At 47.1% G+C, this 17,873-nt stretch overlaps 1 protein-coding gene across 5 annotated transcripts in view; it reads right to left on the minus strand.

The window, feature by feature from the left end:
- Positions 1-17,873, minus strand: part of EXD3 (exonuclease 3'-5' domain containing 3) — a 3,187,846-nt gene that overhangs the window by 2,008,353 nt on the left and 1,161,620 nt on the right. For all 5 annotated transcript variants that reach the window (XM_069609779.1, XM_069609780.1, XM_069609781.1 and 2 more), the window contains one exon: positions 5,853-5,891. In XM_069609779.1, the coding sequence (XP_069465880.1) occupies positions 5,853-5,891 (39 nt within the window). The remainder of the gene's footprint in view (positions 1-5,852; positions 5,892-17,873) is intronic.

Consider the following 17,873-nt stretch of genomic DNA (forward strand, 5'->3'; position numbering starts at 1 on the left):
CGAACCGCCTTAACCTCCGCAGCACTTGCGAGATGACGGGGACTGGAGGAAACGCGTACAGCAGTGGGAAGGACCACTCCAACACAAACGCGTCCCCTAAGGCTCCCCTTGGAGGAAATTCCCGTGAGCAAAACCTTTCGCACTTCCGGTTGACACTGGAGGTGAAGAGATCCACTTGTGGGGTCCCCCAAAGATCGAAGATCTCCAGGAGAATCTCCTGAGCCAGGTCCCACTCGTGAGAGATCGCGCTCTGCCTGCTCAGAGCGTCCGCCATCTCGTTTTCGTCTCCGGCCAGATGAACTGCCGAGATCGAAATTTCCTGCTGGATGGCAAAGAACCAGAGCTGCATCTCCTCCCTGCACAGAGGAAGTGACCCTGCCCCCCACCTTTTTGTTGAGGTAGTGGATGGCCACTGTGTTGTCCATCAGAATCAGAACAATCTTCCCTCGCACAGTCAGCAGAAAAGCTTTCAGGGCTAGCCAGACCGCCCTCAGCTCCAACAGATTGATATGGAGTCTGGACTCCGACGGAGACCAACGACCGCTGACTGTCAACTCGTTGGCATGAGCTCCCCATCCCATGAGGGATGCGCTCGTCATGATCGTCACCTCCGGCCAGGGTAGCCAAAACGGAGCCCCCTTCATCAGATTGCCTTCATCGGCCCACCACAGATGGTCCTGGGCGACCGAGGGCGGCAACAGAACGGGGTGCGACATCCTGCCGTAGGACTGCGACCACTGCATCTTGAGGGCCCAATGCAGAGATCTCATCCTCAACCTGGCCTCTGTCACCAGAAGAATGCAGGATGCCATGAGGCCGAGCAACCTCAAGAACTCGAACGCTGGGAAACTCTGGGCATGTTGACACTTGTGCACCATCTGCAGAATGTGATGAGCCCTCACCTGGGGAGGGAAACACTGCCCCAGGGACGTGTCGAGCACTGCTCCGATGTACTGGAACCGCTGAGTTGGCGTCAAGTGGGACTTCTTTAAGTTGAGGTAGAAGCCCAGCTTGTGAAGGGAGTGGCAGGTGACGGACAGATCTAGGACTTGCTCGGGAGAGTGCGCCCTGATCAACCAATCGTCCAGGTAGGGGTAGACGTGAATCCCCCCCTTTCCTGAGACACGCTGCCACCACCACCATGAGCTTGGTGAAAACCATTGGGGCGGAGGTCAATCCGAACAGCAGGACCCGAAACAAAGTGCGAGTCGGCAACCGCGAACCTCAGGTACTTCTTGTGCTTGGGATGGATCGGCACATGAAAGTAAGCGTCCTTGAGGTCGAGAGACACCAACCAGTCCTGAAGTTGAAGGGCCTGGAGGACTTGAGAGGGAGTAACCATCTTGAACTTGTCCTTCCTGAGGAGCTTGTTCAAACCACGCAAGTCCATGATGGGTCTCAATCCCCAGTCTTTCTTCGAAATCAAAAAATAAGGGGAATACCATCCCTTGTTCTTCTCTGCTACAGGCACCAGTTCTATGGTGCCTTTCTCCAGCAGGGATTTGATTTCCTGCGCAAGGAGCGGATCCGGACTCTTCAAAGAGAGATTCTCTGGTGGATTGTCGTGAGGCCTCTGCCGGAAAGGAAGACAGTAGCCGTGGGCTATGATCTCCAGAACCCACACATCTGAAGTAATGGCACGCCATTCTAAAAGATGCTGCGCCAGCCTTCCCACAACCGGCGAACCGTGGGACATGGCCTCATGACTGAGCTGAAGCAGCTGCGGCAGTGCCTGAGGGTAAAGAGGCAACTGCCGGAGCGGTTCTGGCACCTCGAGCACCTTGTTTTCCACCTCTGGCACTCCTACGGTGGCCCCTTTGACTTGCAGCCCCTCTCGATCTACCAAAGGAAGAGTAGTACCGAAAAGAACCTCCCCTCCATTGATGTCCCCTAGGACGAAAAGGGGGAGGTTGGCGAACTGCAGCGCTCAACGATTTCGCTGCAGCTTTGGAGGTCTGCAACCTCTCAAGGCTCTCGTCAGCCTTGCTGCCAAAAAGATGTTCACCATCAAAGGGCATGTTGAGAAGCCAGGCCTGCACATCAGGAGCAAAACCCGACTTCCGCAACCACGCAAATCTGCGCATTACGGTGCTTGCCGCCATGGACCGGCTGACACAATCTGCCACGCCCAGACCCGACTGAATGGATTCACGCATGGCATCCTTGCCATACTGAACAGGAGCAAGAAAGCCATCCCGTTCCTCCTCTTCGGGAATATGTTCAGCCGCCATAGAGACACAATTCCACAGAGTATGAGTGCAACGTGCTAAGGCACACATGGAGTTGGCTGCCTGTAAAGCCATACCCCCTGAAGAAAACACTTTCTTCGCCCAGCCATCAAAACGTTTGTCCTCCCTATCAGGAGGGATGGTCGGGTACGACGCCTGTTTTGCCGGGGCCGTAGCCGCCTGCACCACCAAACTCTCCGGAGCGGGGTGCGTAGTCGAGTAGCTGGGGTCACTACTGGCAGGACGGTATTTTTTCGGCAAAGACTTGCCCACTGCCGGGAGACTCTCCGGAGCAGTCCAAGCCGCAGCCACCCTTCTTTGCAAGGCCATATGGAATGGCAGTACCGGGTCAGTTGGTGGACCTTGGTCCAACATGTCTGTCAGGTCATCCTGCAGAAAATCTCCTGGTGGCGCAGACCACCCCAAGTATTTCGTGACTCTCGACATGAGGCGCCGGTACGAGGATTCAGCATGCATACCCGGCACAGGCCTGCCAAACTCAACCTCCGGGGAGGTGTCCAGACCACTGGCGTTGTGCAAAGACTGACACAAGTCTTCTAACTGGCTATGACCAGATAATAGGTCATCAGGAACCACCTCAGGAACCATATCATCATCAGACCCTTCATCCACCTCAGAAATATAGTCAAGAGGCTGGAATAAATCCCTGGATGAGGGCACGTGTTTGGACTTGGCCAGAGCCTTCCTCAGGGTTTCCACCGGTCTCTGGGACACCTCCGAGAAATCCTCCTTGAAAGGCGTCGAGGGTGCCGACGGAATCAGCATCGACGTCGAGCGTGGCGCCGATGGCTTCGAAAATCTTCACAAACAAACTGGTTCGAAGAACCGATAGAACAACTCAGAAGAACCGAGGCACGTCGAGATCTCCGAAGCGAACACGTTCGCGGATAAAACGGAACTGAGGCTACAGGCGTCGTGCGTCCTACTTATAACATCCGGTGACGTCGGCTCGACTGAGGCTCTCGGGGACAGCGTATCGACGTCATCAACGCAGGACGCAGAAAATTTTCCGAAGCAGCACAGCTGTGGTGATTACCTGTCATAGATATGGAATACGTCGGAGGACCCAATACCCGCGAATCCTCTATTAATTTTCGAAACAGGTGCAGGGAGCTCCATCTAATCATGGAGCGCAAAGATTAAAGACCTAATTCAAACCTGATCAGGGTAATTGGAAGAGATTTATGAAGATCCAGCACTCTCCTCCAAAAAGGCCCTCCAGCTCGTCCCAGAACCCTTGGGGAATGTGGAGGACTGATATTGCTCCATATATAGGAATCAGAACTACTTTAAATCCATAAAAAGTTATTATGGGTACCAAAGTAAATGTAAAAGTAAAATGTACTGATTCTTTTATGGATCCTACTTGTCTGGGTAGCCAGTCTTACAGTTTTCAATCTTCGACCCTGTCTCCAAGGATTCTCACTCACACTACTGTTGAATGGGACTCCCAAATATACAATGGAATCCACACACTCAATCTTTCCCAAACCCACCACCCAGGTAAATTTGGGTTTATTATTCCTATAGGCGCTTGGTAGTACCATCATTTTAGATTTTCCTGTATTTACTCTCAAATCATTTGCCTTTAGGTATAATTGTAGAGTCTTCTTTGTAGCCCTATCAGTGTTTGGACAATAAGGACCAAATCATCTGTGTATAATATCCACGGAATCATTTAATTATTTAATTTTGGGGGGGGGGGCTGACTCCCACCTGACTGGATTCCATATCCGACAGGTACAGATTGAATAGCTCCGGGAACAAGGGACAACCCTGTATCAGACCCCGGGAATGTTTGAATTGCATTAATTCTTTAATTGCTTCCACCAAGTCCTGCAGGTACGACCAATTTGACAATTTTTCCCATAACCTTTCTCTACGAAAAGGCTAGCTCTGGGTCAATACATGCTAGGTAATAATAATGACTCCTAATAACTGATATGCATTGTATTCCATTACCACATTATTGTTCTGTATCGTGTTTGTCTATTTATATCAAAGAACTTTGGCAAAAGCACTTATAAATCTCAATAAATACAACTGACAGTTGGCCAACCTGCAAGCATTTTGTACTGCACCTCCTGAATGTGGTCATTGCCCCCAACCCTTTTCCCCAAACCATGCAAAGACCAAAAACAGGTTATCAACTGGAGTATGGTCCTGCATTTTATCAGGCAGGTATGATGAGAAGTACAAGGAGTACTGTACAATGGAAGAGCATGGTGGGATGAAGTCAGAAGAACAGACCTTGGAAATAGAGAATCCCATGGTTTTTACAGTTTAGGATGGGTCTAAAACATTTGGCTTTCCAAATTTCTTGGATTATGACTTGCAGTATCTCTCACTATGGACTATGATGGCTAGGGCTGATTGGAATTGTAGTCCAAACCTATCTGGAGAGCCAACGTTTGCATACCCCGGGTTTAGAAGCATAACAGGCTAATAATGGCAAGCACATGCACAGCCCTTGAGGGCCCGCTCTGGTGGAAACATGAGAGAATTGCAATACCACCCAGGCAAGGGTTTTGGAGGGGCTTTTCAACTCTATTGATATGCTGGTCACGTGTATAGTATTTAATTGCATGTCATCTCAAAGTATGGCCGGTGAAATATTAGAACCTCCACATGATAAGGTATCTTTTGGGGATACAATTCTAAACTGTTTTCTTTGTTTTTCTAAGTACTAGTCTTGCTTAGACTGATTTTAACAACTCTTAATTACCAGAATAAAGGGAGATTCAGAGTTTGTTGAATAAAAACATTTTTCTGGGGGTTCAGCTATAAGCAAAATGGAGTTGTTGGTCATGGCAGGCTCCCATGCCATGAAGGGCCTTCAAAAATTCCCAACTGTGGGACAGGTTTTATCTTGTTATGATTTGTCCTAGCTTCAGAAAAAACGAAAGTAATATTTCTACTGCAATGTCTGTCTGCACTGGAAATACAAACATATATGTATACCAATGATGAGCCCAACGCTAAAAATTCCTCATGCTAGAACTATTTATGACTTTGGTCCTGAGCTGGCTTTGCATTAGAAATTGCACACAAAAAATATTTCTAGCACAAGCTTGCAAATTCATCCTGGGACACAATTCACCTTACGTGATTTAAAATGATCATGTACCATGTCCTTTAATACTTCATAGAGGTTCTCCTCCTTATGTTCCAGTGATGTACCACATGAAATATGATCTATGATATTTTATTTACATCGCGCTCATACACAAGTGTTTCAGAGTGCGACCAGGCAAAAGGGAAGGGAACAGGGGAGAACAAAAGAAACCAACAATCTTACTATGCACTGTGACATTAAGAGCGCGCTCAATGAACAGTTCAATCTTGACATACATGTGCCAATAGGATATTGTGTTTTCAAGCTTCTCTGGATTCCTAGTCACACTCTAAATGTCTATTGTTCTGCACCTCCCCTCGCCCCTTAGAAGCTTCACCTGAAGCACACCTAAAAACTGGGCACCAAGAAAAACAATGGCTTACAAATGCAAGCCCAGTGGCTCAGTTGACATATCATTCTTAATGCTGGTGGCTTCATAGCATATACTAACATGAATACTATACACTGCTTGTTAATGTCACGCTCACCTGCACGTGATCGGACCAGTTCTCCTGCGTCATGCTTTTCTGAAAAATAAAATAACAAATGAGCGTGAAAGTACAAGATGGTTTAAAATAAACATGATATCAACATCATATGCTCGCTCACTAGAATTCAAAATGCCACTGTCCTCTGCCTCCTACAATTCATGGGCGTTCAGCACAAGCATCTCCAAAGCACTCCCATGCGCCCTGGCTGTAAAGTGCAAGCCTGTATGCATTTATAATAACTGTGCTTATTTAATAAAGGGACCTACACACCCTCCTTCAACAAGCCTCAAACCCTTGGCTGTGCATATTTCACCCTCGGCTTAAGAATTGAACAGCTTTCTTTCTTCAGATCAGAAGAAGTCACTCAGCATCCCACATTCAGACCAGCTTTGAATGCATGGCTACTCCAACAAATCGGACTACTTCATCACCAGTGTTCGGAACTCCAGCACCAAAGCAGCGCCTATCTGGTGTCCTGTGCACTCTATCAATCAGATAGATTTGGGAGGGACTGAGCAAGTGAAACTTGCTTCCATCAAGTCATACATGGCAAGGGGCCAGACAGCAGGCCTGGAGAAAGAGACCCCCCACCAAGGATGCTCGAGCACCAACGCCAGAGGTAACATAGCATTTCAAAAGCAGACTTGTTTCTATCGGATGCCCCTACCTGTGGGTCTAAAGCCATCATCTAACCATTTGCAGGGAGTATGCCCCACCCAAAAGATAGGTGTTTGACTGCCCTGTAGAGAAGGTTTAATCACAAACTAAAGTCCTAGAGTCACAGAAACTCAATCATGCACTCCAACATCTAAATAGACTGTGGAAAAGGAACATCGAAGCAAAATGGCTCTGGAAAAGAGGAAGAAAAGAGGGTCCGCTGACGGGCAATCATTGCTATGGCTTCCCGCAAGTTTTACAGTCACAGAATTGCATAAACTGAATCCCCCAATGTGGAAGGATACGCCTCACCAGCAGGTGCTGCAGGATTATCCTTCCACATCTGGTGGGAGCCTAGCAGCCAGAGGAGAAGGTGTGCAAGAGCCAGCAAGCCGCCACGTAGGGCTGCCTGCTGGCTAATTTATGCGAGCTGGCCGGGTTGCTGCAGAAGTTATTTTTTAGGCTCGTGAACTGGGTGATTTAACTTCTGGAATGTCTTCTCTCTCAAAGTGACATCTGGCAGTAAAATGGTATAGTATACACACTGGATACCTACAGTGAAGGGTCTAGAAACAAGGGTCAGCAAAGACACAGCCAATAAGTGGTGCTGGGAAAGAGGGCAAAGAAAAGTGAGCTTGAGAATGTATTTTGAAATCGGCTGCATGTGGCGGCGTAAAGTATTAAAATAGGCATTTGAAATAAGAGGCTTGGAGAAACTTTGCAAGGAGGAGGGGGAAGACATTTGCATACACAACCTCAGAGTTATGTGCAAAGCCTGTGCCATTTTGCCCCAACAATGTTTCAGTTACAACTATGTTAGATGTACAAAGTTACCAAAACGGTGCTCCGAAAAAGATTCCCCATCAGGCTCATCTTTAAACACACATACATCCCCAACAGATGCTGCACTGTGGTCGACACAAAAGGCTCATCCATTCACTTAACGTTTGCTATGATATAATCTGGAATTCTAGACTAGCTCATTGGGCCTGTCCAGGGGTCCATGCGACACTAGAACTCCGAGCCAGGGAGACAACTCAAGGGACCCAAGCCACAATGGACACGTAAACCGAGATTGCACAGACCTTGCTTAACTTGACTAATGTTCCTTCTGATATCGTTTTTCTGCCATCAATCAGTTAATCTTTTGAAGTCATCCACTGGTTCCAGAACCTTTTTACCATGCCACTAGGCGGAGCCGCAGACCAACTTCCTCACACTGAGCCTCATTACAAGTATGGCAGTATGTCAACAACGGTGCTGGTAGCGCTACCGGCACCGTTGCTACCGTACCGCCATACTATGAGTACTGCTCCCAGGGTGCCCTTGTGCAGCCACCGGGTCTGACCTGGTGGCCGTAGCGGCACCCGCAAGCAGAAAAGGACTTTAGCACCGGTACCGTTATTAACAGTACCAGTGCTACCACCTTGCCCATTCCCATTGAGCCCCATGGGGCTCAAATGGGAATGGGGATGTACCTGGCCCCGCACCAGCGAAAGACAATTACCGGGTCGGGCTGGGCCGGAATAGCCTGGTAATTGCCCATTCATGGGTGCCGGTCCCGGATGCGAGTTCGGAGGTAGCCTTGCCGGTTTTACTGGCAAGGCTACCTCCAACCTCGTAATTAGGCCCCATTGAAAGCAATGGCGACGCTATCGGAACATACGCTGAGCGGTATGATCTTTACCTTTTTCCCACCCAGTTTACATTAAACTTCTCACACCATAAAAGCAAGCTAAAAGCAAAACCATTTAGAAATTTGAATACATCATTTCATAAATACGATAAATCTACATAGAACAATAGCATTCATAGAAATCTTAATCTTAAAAAAATGTAAATCATAGTTCAAGTAGAGGCCACATTTATTTATGCATCTCACGCATACATTAAACACTTTTTTCATCAAATAAAACTTTTCTTCCACAATCGATCTAAAGTAACTCCCGTATAACCTTGTATGACTATTTCTAAACCCCTCCTCCTATACGGCCCATGCCCAAATAAAGTGCAAACGTTCAACTAGATGTAACATCCATATACACACAGAAAGGGGACAAAATAAAGACCATATTTTCATCAAGGTAACACCCCTTTTCCACAATCTCTTTATGCAACAATGACCTCCAAGCAGGCTTAAAAAAAACGCTGGAACAACCGGTAATATCTTGGTCGACAGCATTCTGAAAAGTAAAGCTCTACAACACAATCAACGCTTGTGGAAGAAATTAAAAGCTTGGAATTGCCCGGAAGACATTTTAGCTCCAATCTACACCCTAGACCATGACAACTCGATGAGGGTTCGCATGAGTCGCAAAGGAGAACTATCAGCAGAAATTCCCAGCACACGTGGGGTTAAACAGGGGTGCTCGCTAGCCTCAGCCCTTTTTCTGGCCTACATTGGGGACCTCCAAGAAAGCGAGAAGCTGATTAGAGCCTTTCCTCCAAAAATCGGTAACACTGCGATTGGATGCCTCCTTTATGCTGATGATCTTAAGCTATTCGATCAGACGCCAGTAGGGCTGCAACGGCAACTCAATGGCCTCTTACAGTACGCAAACGATAACTTCCTTGAAATTAACAAAGATAAAACCAAAGTCATGATTTTACAAAAACATTAAAGGAAAACCAATGATACAAACTGGCACCTGGGACAAGCAAAAATTGAGATCGTCCAAACGTTTAAATACCTTGGAGTACACTTGGACAGCTCGTCGCACAAAATCACCATGCAATCAGTGCTACATGCAAAGATCAAAAAGCTAGCGGACCAGGCTAAGGCCATAGATATCAAATTTGGGATGTTTTCCCTTATCTCGACAATCAACTTTTACAAAATGAAGGTGGTGCCTGCTGTAACATATGGCACTGAAGCAATGCCAACCATCCCAAAGAAAATATGGCCCAAATTAGAAGCCCTGTTCTGGCGACAGATGCTCAAGCGCCCCAACTCGACCTCAGGAGTTGCAGTAAGACGCAAACTGAGCCTCCAGTCCCTAGAATGCACTGTGAATTGTAACACAATCATGTTATATAGGAAGTGCAGAATGGCTAACAGTAACGAAATCTTTAAGATGATTAAACGCGAGATGGATACAGGCAAATCTGATATGCTGACAAACTGGCAAAATGAAAACAAAGCGTTACTTTACACAATTGCTGGAGAAATCGAGTTACAGGTAAGAAACTATTCCCTTCTCCAACATTCGATCTTTCATGGATTCACATGCTTAGAATAGAATGCACAGAAGTGAACTTGAAACAATGGAGGTGGTGTAAATGCAATCCAGCACCCACCCCATCCTGCAAAAGGCGAATCATGATCACATAAGATTCGAGATTAACAACATGCCACAGTACTGCACCGAGCAATATTTATATAAGCCAAAAAAGGATATATAAAAACACACGTGTTTACCTCCATGCGTATATTCGTACATATATCTATTAATATATATATATATATATATATATATATATATATATATATATATATATATATATATATATATATATATATATATACACACATATGCATATACAAATACATATCCAAACCAGCATAGACCCTTTTCGAAGAGACAGGGCTTACCTTATTGAAAGAGATGTCGCAAGACTGCTCATCCCATTTGTATCTCGTCCGCATGCTGTCGTTCGAGGCAGTAGTGGTGGGTGAATGTATGGGGCACTGACCATGCTGCCGCCCTGCAAATGTCTGTCAGTGGAACCCCCGCCCATAACGCCGTCGACGACGAAGTCGCCCTGGTCGAGTGAGCTCTCGGACGTCCTTGTAGCGGTTTTCCTGCCTTTTGAGTGACAGAAGGCAATCGTCGACGAGACCCATCAGGCCAGTCCTTGTTTTGAAATTGCCTTCCCCTTTGCCGAAGGCCCATATGCAACGAAGAGTTGCTGCGTAGATCGAAGTGGTTGAGTTCGATGAAGGTAACATTTTAGAGCTCTCTTGACATCCAGGGTATGCAAGACCTTTTCCGCAGCTGATGAGGGAGTCGCAAAGAAGGTGGGCAGGAAAATGGATGAATGTTTATGATAAATCGTAGGAACTTTCGGGATGAAACGAGGACTCGTTGACAAGATCACTTTGTCTTTGAAAAATCTGAGATATGGAGAGTCTATGACCAGTGCCTGCAACTCTGAGATCCGTCTAGCCAATGTTATGGCTGTTAGAAAAGCCACTTTCCATGATAAAAACTTCATCGACGACGTGGCCATTGGCTCAAAGGGTGGTTTCATTAACCCTGCAAGTACCATGTTAAGGCTCCACGTCGGTGGAAAACGCTTAACCGGGGGAAATGTCCGGAACAAACCTCTCATGAAGTGTTTCACTAACCTGTCACTAAACAAGGGCGTTGATTTCCTCCCTCTTGTGAACCTAGAGATGGCCGCCAGGTGAACCTTTAGAGATGAAAAAGACAAACCACTCTTAGCCAAATGTAGTAAATATGGGAGAAGCTGTTCCGGAGTAACCCTCAGAGGTTCCACTCCTGCCTGTCCTTGGCACCACATACAGAATCTCCTCCACTTACACCTGTAGGACTTGTTGGTGGGTGGGGCCCGCGCAGCCTGTAATATCTTCAGACAGTCTGAGGGAATGTTCAAGGCACCAAATTCTGAAAAGTCAGGAGCCAAGCTGTGAGGTTGAGGCTGCTCGGGTTGTGATGCCACACAGTTCCTTCGTCCCGGGACAAGAAGTTGGGCACCTTCGGGAACGTTATCGGGTGATCCGCTGACAGATGAAGCAGGTCGCAAAACCATGGTTGCCTCGGCCAACACGGCGCAATCAGGATGACTCGGCACCTGTATCTGCGTATCCACTGCAGAGTTCTCCGTATCAGAGGGAACGGAGGGAAGGCGTAGAGGAACTTGCCCGTCCACGGGAAGGAAAACGCTTCTCCCACCGAATCTTCTTGTGGCCACCTGCTGGCATACATCTCGCACTTCTTGTTCGCCTTCGTGGCGAAGAGATCCAGTGGAGGTCACCCCCATTTTTCGAAGACCTTCGACAATTGATCAGTGTTTATTTCCCACTCGTGAATCTGGTCCATATTTCTACTGAGCGAGCCCGCCTGCTCGTTCCTCACTCCTGGCAGGTGATTAGCTATGATGGATATATCGTGTTTTAGAGCCCATTGCCACACCTTCTGAGTCTCCATGGAGAGGGTACTGGATTGCGTACCGCCTTGCTTCCTTAAGTAAAACATTGCCGTGGTGTTGTCCGTCAAAACTCTCACTGTGGATCCCCTGATGTGAGGCAGGAATGCCCTCAGAGCCCAGAGGATCGCTCTCAATTCCAGAACGTTGATGTGCAGGAGAGATTCCTTCTGAGACCAACGGCCTTGTGTCTGCAGAGTGCCCATGTGCGCTCCCCAGCCAGTTTGGGACGCATCCGTCATCACCGTGAACCGGAACTCCGGCTCCTGTAGGGGTACTCCTTTGGAAATATTCTGAACTCTCTTCCACCACCGAAGAGTTGATAGGAGCTCGTCGTCGCCGACGGTCAGCTTGTCTGACCAGAGGCCCTGAGCCTGCGTCCAACGATCCGCCAAAAACTGTTGCACTGGCCTCATGAAAAGGCGGCAGTTGGGCACCAGAGGAATGCAGGATGCCATAGCTCCCAGGATTGATGTATATTTTCTCACGACAGCCTGGAATTGATTTTCAACTGGCCTGCCAATCGACTGAGCCTGGTGATCCTGTCGAGGGATGGTCTGACTAACCCCAACTGGGTCTCGAACTGTGCACCCAGAAACACCAAGCTTTTGGACGGCGTTAACGAGGATTTTTCGAAGTTTATCGCGAACCCCAATCGTTGCAAGAGGCTCATGGTGTCCTGTAGACTCTTGTGCGTCGACGCCGGGGAGGACCCCCTCACCACCCAGTCGTCCAGATACTGGTATACATGGTGGCCTTGCCTTCTCAGCCAGGCTGTCACTGGAGCCAGGCATTTTGTGAACGTTCTGGGGGAAGATTTCAGTCCAAAAGGGAGAACTGTGAACTGGCAGTGAGTCCGCCCTACCACAAACCTTAGGTACTTCTTGTGTCGCCGACACATCGGTATGTGGAAGTACGCGTCCTGCAGGTCCAGAGACGCCAGAAAATCCCCTTCTTGAACTGACCTGATCACCTCCTGGAGCGTGAGCATCTTGAACTTTAAGTTTTTCAACAACTTGTTTAGTTCGCGCAGATCTAGGTTGGGACACCACTTTCCATTTGGCTTTTTCACCACAAAGTATCGGGAATAAACCCCTTGACGACGACGGGACCAGTTCTACAGCCCCTTTTTGTAGCATAAGTGCTACTTCCTGCAGCAACACGCTCAGATGGGAATGAGCTACACACGCCGGTGGAATATGCGGAGGGTTGCTCCTGAATTGCAGGGAATGTCCGTATTTTACAGTGTCCAACACCCATTGATCTGTTATTAGCTCCCATTCGCTGATGTAACATGATACTCTGTCCCCTAGAACGTTCCGATGCCCGTCATTGCTGGTCCTTGCTCCGTTTATCCCTCGTCGACGAGTAACCTGCTCTCTTCTTGGGGGGTTGGTAGTCCTGGCGACGTTTAGCCGCTTGCAAAGCTCGCCTGTATCCCTGAGAGGAATATGCTGGCCTACCAAAGGGTCGGTCCCTCAATGAAAATCTGGAATTCCCCGATGTTCCTCTGAAGGGACGAAAAGACCGGAAACCCTGACCACTCTGGAGGGCCCCCAAGGAAAGCGCCGTGTCCGAGTCCTCCTTCATTCCCTTCAGGGCTTTGTCGACCTTCTCGCCGAAGAGGAGATCTCCTTCAAAAGGCATATCCAGTACCTTGTACTGCACCTCCGGTCGGAAGTTGGTGCATTTCAGCCATGCCTGTCGTCGGAGAACTATGCCGTTGTTCACCTGCTTAATCCCCGACTCCGCAAGGTCTACTGCGATGTTAATGGCATGATTTGAAGCCTTGACTCGAATCCAGAACCTCTCATTCGGCGTAAAGAACATGAATTCCTGGAAATGAAGAATAAAAGTACATTCCATCTGCAAATTAATCACCCAACTATCAACTTATTCAAATATAAAACTACCAAAGACCTTAAACATTTGAAATATGGACCCACTAACAGACTGAATATACGGAAACATCACCTCAAATTGATCAGAGAACTTGCTGAGGATAACACAATAACACTGAAACCAGCAGACAAGGGTGGAGCGCTGGTGATGGACACCACTATGTACAACGAGGGTTGTTTGAAACTTTTAAGAGATGAAAACACATACATCGCACTAGACAACGATCCCACAATGGCAGTCAAAGAAATCATTAAGAAGACTATCGAAAAAGCTCTGGAATATGATTGGATTTCAGACAACACTTGGGAGTTTCTCATCAAAAACGTTCCTGTCATCCCGGTATTTTACGCGCTACCTAAAATACATACAAATTTGCAAGACCCTCCGTTCAGGCCCATAGTAGCAGGAATGGAAAGTATATTCCATCCACTGGAAACTTATCTGGACAAGGCACTTCAACCACTGGAGCAGAAAACTGAAACATACCTCAAAGACACCTCCCATTTCCTGAACTTACTGGAGGATCTAAATTGTAATGAATCCCAAATCCTGCTATTTACATTAGATGTGAGCAGTCTTTATACGTCAATACCCCATGCAGAAGGCATTGCGGCTTTAGAATGGTTTTTGTTACAACATGGAGATATCACTATACATAAGGAATTTGTGATTGAAATAATTAACATCATCCTTTACAACAACTACTTCCGCTTCAACAACAAGTTTTTTCTTCAGATCTCAGGCACATCAATGGGCTCCTCAGTAGCCCCAGCATATGCCAATATATTTATGTATCATTTTGAAAAGATACACATATTGAACAAAGAACCGTGGAAAAAGAACTTAATTTTCTGGAAGCGATTTATAGATGACATTTTTGGCATTTGGCTTGGATCACAGGATGACTTACAACAATTCTTCACCTATTTAAACAGCTGCCATGGGAAAATTAAATTTACGCTGGAAATAGGTAACCCACAAATCCACTTCCTAGATGTGAATATTACAAGAATCGATAACTAATTTGTAACAGAGATATACAGAAAACCGACAGATGCTAACAGCACCTTACATTTTTCAAGCTTCCATCCGTCACATCTAAAACAGAACCTACCCTACAGCCAATGTTTGAGAGCAAAAAGGATTACATCTGATGCCACAAAATTGACACAAGTATGTGACAACATGAGAACATGATTCATGAATAGGGGTTTCCCGGAACACACATTCAACAAAGCTATCGAACGAACAGCACCTTTGGAAAGGAAGGAACTCCTTAAGGATAAAACTAAGGAAGAAAACACAAGATTGATTCATACTCTCAAATTCTCGAGTCAAAGCTTCCAAATCTAAAAAATAATTCAAAAAAATTGGGACATTATCAAATCGGATGCTAACCTTAAACTCTTTCCGATACCACCTATGCTAGCCTTCAAAAGAGGCAAAAATTTCAGAGACTCATTAATCAGAGCCGAAAAACTAAAAAGTCAACAACAAACCTTCCTGACTAAACCTATGCATGGCACATTTGCATGCCCGAATTGTCAACATTGCTCAAACATCCTGAAAGGAGATCACATCAGACACCCCAATAGCGGCGAAAAAATTCCACTCAAAGACTTTGCTACCCGCGATAGCAAAAACCTGATCTATGCCTCAAAAATGCCCTTGTGGTAAATATTATGTGGGGAAGACCACGAGGAAGATAAAAGAAAGGCTCACAGAGCATAAATCTAACATAAGAACATGCAACCAGAAATCTCCAGTGTTCAGACACTTCAAAGAGAACAGACATAATATTTCCCAGATCAGATGGGTAGTTCTAGAAATCATGAAACAGCTGCCCAAGAGAGGTGATTTGGCTAAACATATGGCTCAGAGGGAGCTATACTAGATCCAAAAACTTAACTCACTGGCCCCACTCGGGCTTAATGAGGATTTTTATATGGGCCCCTTCTTATAAAACTATGGTCAGGCAAATACACAGTAACAGGATGTGTGATGTTTATTTTATTTTGTATATGCCATAAACTGTGTTTGATTTTTATAAAATATGCCATGAGCTGTGTTCGATTTTTACAAAATGTGACCTACCAGAATGTGAGTTCAATATGAGACAGAAATATAAGCTCAACTCCTTCATCGCTGGCTCTGAGAAAGGGTGACGCTTGGTTTGAAGACCTTCCTTCCACACATGATCCAGGATAGGCACTGAAAACACTGACCTTCTCCTTTGACCCATGTGGTCGAAAAGAAAACAGTCCTTTTCTTCTTCTTGGGCCAGCCCGAATTCCGTGCAAGCCCTGTCCATCATGTTGTGAAATGACCCGATATCGTCTGGGGGAGACAGCTGAGCCGGGCTCCTCGGGGTTTCCAATTCTGCATGGGACTCCCAGGTCGGATCCCTGGAGGGGGAAAGGGAGACCACCGACGATGCTCTGCTGCCTGATTCCGAATCCAACAGTTCCCCTTCCTCGCGGCGTGGGGCAGAGAGACTTGCTTCCGGAGGCCCTGCTGTGGGGGTTGAAGGTGGAGGGCGGCGAGACGGGCCCGGGTCGTCGACGACCAACCTGCCCCGAGTTGTTCGAGGCAGTCTGTCATCCAGTGTCCTCAGCAGCGTTTGCAGCATGGACAAGACCTCCAATGATAAAACCGATTGCGGATTGAGCAGGGGAGCAGAACCCGGAATGCTCCCGGAGAAAGGTGTGGTAACTTGTAACCCCAGGTCTGCAGGGGCAGCTATCCTTTCGCCCTTCTCTCCTGAGGACACCGACAAGGCCTCCTGCTGTAGAAGTGTGTCCGGCAAAATGGGGTCGTAGACCTCTGGACGCCAGGCCTCTTGCGAGATATCCGTCGACGAAGCAATAGTTGGCCCCGTCGTCGACATCGTCGTCGCCTGCAATCCAGGCACGATTGATGTCAACTGCGTCAGTGGCAGAGAAGTAGTTGACGACTGCCCAACCGTCGACGACAGTGGTGGTCGCGCAGGCTTATGCGTTGCTCCCGCCTTTTCTGAACTCGACCTGCGTTTCTCCGTCTCTCGATTCGAGGTCGATCTATGACGATCGCCCGAGGAGGATTTAGATTTTTCTTTATCTTTCCTTGCTGAAGATGAGGACGAAGAGGCCTTCTTTGAAGAAGAGTCCCTGGAATGGCCTACCGACGATTCCTTGTCCACCGGTCTCGATTTCTTTACCGGGGGTTTCGATGAGCGGCGCGGGGCCCCAGAAGATTTTGACACAGAGGCCGCGCTGCGTGTGGAGCCCACTTCCGAAGGCGGGTATGCCCCTGCTCCGTCGTTCAACCATGCGACAAGTCTGCGACTCCGATCCTTAAGAGTCTTCTGGGAGAAGCCCTTACATATGTCGCACTTGTCAGCCGAGTGATGAGGGTGCAAACAGTAAATGCAGTCCATATGTCCGTCCCCCTCGTAGACCTTCTTTAGTCCGCACGTAGCGCACGGGCGGAACAGTGCTTTTCCCGACATTAGGAGAAAAAACCGCAACAGCACAACCTAACCAAGTAGAAAATACACAAGGTGTTCCCACTTTGGAGATGGTTGAAATCTGAAGGGAGCCGCGGGGGCGGGGCATTTATACCACTACGTCCTAGTGGGGCGTGAGTACGCAGCCCAAAAACGACATAGATAGGACACAAAAGTGTCGAACGTTTTCCTATGGGAAAAGGCTTTATAAGCTTACCGAGGGTTCCCAGTCTGTCGACGGGGAATATTCTAAGCATGTGAATCCATGAAAGATCCAATGCTGGAGAAAGAAATTTCCAAATAGACAGGCTCGCAACTTAATATTGCGCACACGCTTAAATATATTGAAAAAGAACGAAATTCTACATATCAGAGGGCTTGCGCAATCATCTAGATGTCGTTTTTGCCTTGAAACATTGCCGCCATCACAGGAAACAATACGACACCTACTCATCGTTTGTCCAGCAACTCGCACAATAAGACACCAATAACGTTCCCATGTCGCCGGAATAGACATTTACAAGAGGAAGAAACATGGTGATGCAGGCTGATCGGGGGCGACAGAACAAGTTGGCAAATCGCCATGGCAAAAATCGTTGAATACATTGTCGATAATCTTCTCAACGATCACTCGTGATCAGATAGAAAGGCGGTTACAATGACAGTAAAAGACTCGACATTCTGAAACGTGTAAATTCAAGCGGATTGAAAAAGACGTGAATAGGCAACAATATTGTAAAAATCTTTTGCTGATTAAACAACAAACAAAAAAAGTAAATAAAAATTACGCATATTCTTGAGCCAAT

The sequence above is a fragment of the Ambystoma mexicanum genome, chromosome 8, assembly GCF_040938575.1.
Source record: "Ambystoma mexicanum isolate Mex_15411 chromosome 8, UKY_AmexF1_1, whole genome shotgun sequence".
Taxonomy (NCBI): Eukaryota; Metazoa; Chordata; class Amphibia; order Caudata; family Ambystomatidae; genus Ambystoma; species Ambystoma mexicanum.